This window comes from Prunus avium, chromosome 1 (assembly GCF_965620075.1).
Source record: "Prunus avium chromosome 1, drPruAviu1.hap1.1, whole genome shotgun sequence".
In the NCBI taxonomy this organism is placed as follows: domain Eukaryota; kingdom Viridiplantae; phylum Streptophyta; class Magnoliopsida; order Rosales; family Rosaceae; genus Prunus; species Prunus avium.
The window spans coordinates 20,675,691-20,680,164 of NC_142284.1; the positions used below are offsets into that span (position 1 = coordinate 20,675,691).

Sequence of the window (4,474 nt, forward strand, 5' to 3'; positions counted from 1 at the left end):
ATGGGCTATAGCCGGGCTAAACGGTGCTTGATGGGACAGTAAGCGCGAGTTCATAGAACCAATACATTTTACAGGCTCGTTACAACCTGTTTGCATGGCGAGTTGCGTGTTTGCTTGGCGTGGAATGTGGACTATAACTTGCGCAAGCGCATACGACATATTCTTGCATACCCAAGTCAGGCTTCTTTCCCGGTTAAGTGTCATATTGGGCCAGAAATATATTTGGGCCTTGCCTTGGATTTTTTGGGCCTCAACAATATGTAACAAGGCCTCTGTTCAAAAAAGACGTAACTGGAAAAATATCAACAAATGTGTCTTTTCCTGTGACAATCATAAGTTACGTTCTTTCGAAGAGGAACTTTATCTTTTCCGTCAGACTCAAACTTCAAATAGAGATGCAAGTCTCTATTCTGAAATGTCCAAGAAGTGCAATGTTTCGATTACTATGAAACAATGCAACTTTTTACATAAAATATTATTATTTTATTCACAAACAACAAAATAACTATTATTTTATTTTTCCTTTGTTAAGAACATGACTATTCCCAATTGATATATACCAATTCGTAAAAGTCATGTACTTAAAGTCACGGGTCCCATTAAAATTCCATTCAATTATTAAAAAATTAAAAATAAATATTATAATTTTCTAACACAACCAAACCTCTTGCTTCAAACATGCTCATGGGTTCCTGTCACCTGCAAGATTAGCCCATACACCATCAAATAGTATATCGGGTTCACCACACACAAACCCGGTAAACTTTTTATAGCTCGTATGAGTAAACCACAACATGTTTCACATAATATACATAACACATGCACTTTCATTAGCATTCCACAACCCTTGCATAATCAACAGAACTAATACACAACCAACTCACCACAAACGCAATTCGTTTATTTTTCAAGAATTGTCAAGTCAACCACTCACTTTAAAACTCATATTCAAATCCATTAGAAACCACAAATGTCACTTTTGGACAATAGAAGTGAGAGTACTCTACCAACTCACAAATATTATAGTGCATGCACAAATGGAGCACAAATTCTTTTAACGCTGGTTTCAAAAGTCACAACTGGCTTGCTGCTTTTAACCTTAAACCTTGCGGTTTCCATTATGATTAAATTATATGTTTTGGTATATTTATGTCATTTTTGTTTGGTAATATGAACAAAAAATATATATATTGCCCTTGTTTTTTTGTCGGATGTTTTTTCGGTGGTTTATGTTTGGGCTGTTAAGTACTAAAAAAAAATGGGTGTTGCTTGTTTTGGGGGGTTTTTTTTTTTGTTATTATATAAAAATGTTTGGGATTTATTGGGTTGCAGAGTTGTAATTTTATGTTATTTGAAGTCTTGTTGGTTAATCGTCTAACAAAAAAAAAGTCTCGTTTGGTCAACTTGGCAATGTGGAAAGGTCAAATTGGTTTTCTTCCTAGAGTTGGGGTTGCGTAGAGTTTTTCCATATTTTGGGCTAATGTGACGGTCTCTTTTCTTTTTAGTGGTCACTTTCTCACCTTCTTTTTCTCCGCTGCCAAGTACTCAATTTCTCTTCCCAATTCTTCGTTTTCATGGCTTCCTCTACCGATTCTGGACCTCCTGTGTCTCCTCCTGCCACTGACATTGTTTCCCCTAACATCCCCCCTTCCTCTGATTCTTCGATTCCGATTTCCATGTCTCCCGTTGCTGAAATGGTGCCAAACAGGCTGAAGGTAAGAATTACAAATAGTAGCAGCTCTAGGTAATAATTAGGATGTAAATAAATATAATCCGCGACGGTGTCGTTTGGGGTTCACTCTCAAGAAACCGTTGAAAGAAAATTGAGTTTTCTAAAACCCTGATTTCATTTTCTGGCGAATAAAACCCTATTTTCAGGACCTACCAATTCTCTTATTCGAAGACACAATCATGAAAGCAGTAGAAGAAAACCCCGTCGTAGTAATAAAATCAGAGTCCGGTGCAGGAAAGAGCACGCAACTCCCTCAAATGCTTCACAGAAGAGGCTACACCAATTCTGGAATCGTCGGCGTTACTCAGCCTAGCCGAGTAGCCGCAGTCATCCATACCCTAAGTTGAATTGTAATAGAAGTGTCATCGATGCTTTCATAAAATTCTTGTGTCGCATTCACGCTTGTGCTTTCTTTCCCTATAATAACTGTTACTAGTGCTATAATTTGTTACCTATTGATATGAGTGTTCGTGTGCACACTGAGCGTATTCCTTCTTGGATTTTTGATGAGTCAGCTGAGTATTTTCTTGATTTTATGCAGAGCTTCCACTAGAACCTTCACTGTCAAGGACCTTAATGGAGGCAAGTGAGCATGGTTGCTTATCCCAGGCTTTGACTGTTGCTGCTATGTTATCCGCAGAAATCACATTGCTTCCTGGTCGAAGGTAAACTCATTAAAATTCTCTTAGAAGATGGTGCCCTTATGTATGTTATGAAAGTTTGTTAATAGCATGCATTGTGTTCATACTTTGAAGATACTGGCACATCTCATAATAAGTGAAACTAAATACGCACACACGTGCACGCATGCGTTCCCGCAGATAGTTAAAGATTTGCTTACCTCTGAAGTCTGTAATTTACCTTGAAGTATGAATATTTCATTTGAGATAATTTTGTTGTACATGGCTCCATTTGTAGCAACAATACTGAGAGGAAACATGATTATTTGGACCTTCCTGATGGTTCTGGCTGGGGTGATCATATCCAGTTGCTACAGATCTATGAGTTCTGGCATCGAACTGACTATGACATTGATTGGTGCGAGGATTATCAGTTGCAGGTACCCTTTTATACTTTGTATAAGAAATCTTATATAAGAGAGAATCTCGTCAAAATTTTGATGCATCATATTAACGATATAGGATGATTGTACTTTATAATATATGCAGTGGACATTATGTTTCTGTAACTCGTTGATTGTAGGTGAAAGAGATGAAGTTTGCGAAGGATGTCAGGAGACGGCTATCTCAAATCATGCAGAAAATAGCAAAAGGTTAGTAAGCTACATTGTTGAGGAGCTTACGATCATTTATCACATTAATGAAACATTTCTGGTTATTTGATAATATGGTGCTTGTAGTTATAATGATGAGCAACTGTATTAGGTTTGCTAAGACATTGCATTTCTGGAAAACAGGATCATTAGATGTACAGACAAGCAAAGGATGGGAAGAAAGCCAACAGGATTATCACAACTTGAGGAGGGCTTTTTGTGTGGGATATGCAAATCGGCTTGCTAAGAGAATGGTATATTTCAAAGGGTATGGAACTATAGGCTATAAGCCCCAAGTAGTACAAGTGAAGGTATGAACCTTGAGTTGGAAGGGATTTTGGAATTAGCCAAAGCTTTGAGTAGTGAGTTTTTATAAGTCTAAAAGTGACACTTGTGTTTGTCTTATCTTTTATTCTAGGTGCATCCATCCAGTGTGCTAAAACAAGGTGATGAAGAGAAGTTGCCAGACTATGTTGTGTACCGAAACATTGCAACGTCCCGCTCAAACAGCCCATACATGTGTACTGTATGTGCCGTGAATGTTGCTTGGGTCACACCCATTTTGGACAAACTCAAGAAAGTAAATGTTTACAAGCTGAGGTAAGCTAGTTTTCATTTAACACAGTTCTAAGTAGAAAATGATTTTGTTGCTAATTCGAAGTCACATTGAGCATTTATGAGCTTGAACATTTTTCCTCATATGCAGTGGCGAGATTGGTCATATTGAAGAGCACAGAGGAAGATATGTTTGATTTCACAAAGGAAGAAAGCTGTTTTGAGAGCTTCTACAACTGATAATTATAGAACCCTTATTCTAACCAAATCCCCTCGCTGAAACCAAGTTAAGGCTACTGACTCCCGAACTCCCGAACTCCCAAATCAGTATCATATCATCCTCTCAATGGCCAATGTTTTGTTACTTTTGCCTCCAAGGAGTTTCTATTTTGTTATCATCTCCCAGCGTGGCCTATTTTGAGCATGTTGGCTGTTGACATACACTTGTATATTCTAATGAGGATTAAAGGGAAAAAAAAATGTTTTGTTAGCATTGTTCGGTATGATTAAGCTCAACATTTTTACCATTTATCTAGCCATTTCTCCTACTTAATAATGCTAGGGAAATCAAATTTGTGCACCAAATTTGGATCTTAAGTGAGGTGGTGTATGACATCATCGCGTAAAATTTTACAATATTTTCCATCAGTAGTTAAATTTTTTTTAAAAATAAAACAATAATATTGATTTAACCAAAGTCCGAATCAAAACCAAAATATCCACCAGTGCAGTGCCTAACAATCGCACCACCATTCAACTTTCTTTCTATAGCCTATGCTTTTGCAATAGATAAGTTGGCCTAAAGTAAAGTCATTAAATTCCTTCAATTACAATGATGAAGCCAAAGCCCTTCCGGATCTTCTCCCCCTCATTTACATTAGGGCATGAAATGATATGAGGCCTAAAGACTAGAC

At 37.3% G+C, this 4,474-nt stretch overlaps 1 protein-coding gene across 1 annotated transcript; it reads left to right on the forward strand.

The window, feature by feature from the left end:
- The first annotated feature begins 1,520 nt into the window (after nt 1-1,520).
- On the forward strand, nt 1,521-4,045 carry LOC148297536 (putative pre-mRNA-splicing factor ATP-dependent RNA helicase DEAH4). Its single transcript, XM_088251229.1, has 8 exons — nt 1,521-1,715; nt 1,879-2,082; nt 2,274-2,397; nt 2,651-2,792; nt 2,936-3,005; nt 3,150-3,316; nt 3,424-3,605; nt 3,712-4,045. Exons 3-8 carry the CDS (start codon nt 2,309-2,311, stop codon nt 3,755-3,757), a joined length of 696 nt encoding a protein of 231 aa, XP_088107355.1. The 5' UTR covers nt 1,521-1,715; nt 1,879-2,082; nt 2,274-2,308; the 3' UTR covers nt 3,758-4,045.
- The last annotated feature ends 429 nt before the right edge of the window (nt 4,046-4,474 follow it).

Bases quoted from the DNA above. Each gene is read 5' to 3' on its own strand.
- LOC148297536 (XM_088251229.1), top strand. From the start codon at position 2,309: ATGGAGGCAAGTGAGCATGGTTGCTTATCCCAGGCTTTGACTGTTGCT. The intron at 2,398-2,650 runs GTAAACTCATTA...CTCCATTTGTAG, and splicing joins ACATTGCTTCCTGGTCGAAG to CAACAATACTGAGAGGAAAC. The intron at 3,317-3,423 runs GTATGAACCTTG...CTTTTATTCTAG, and splicing joins CCCAAGTAGTACAAGTGAAG to GTGCATCCATCCAGTGTGCT.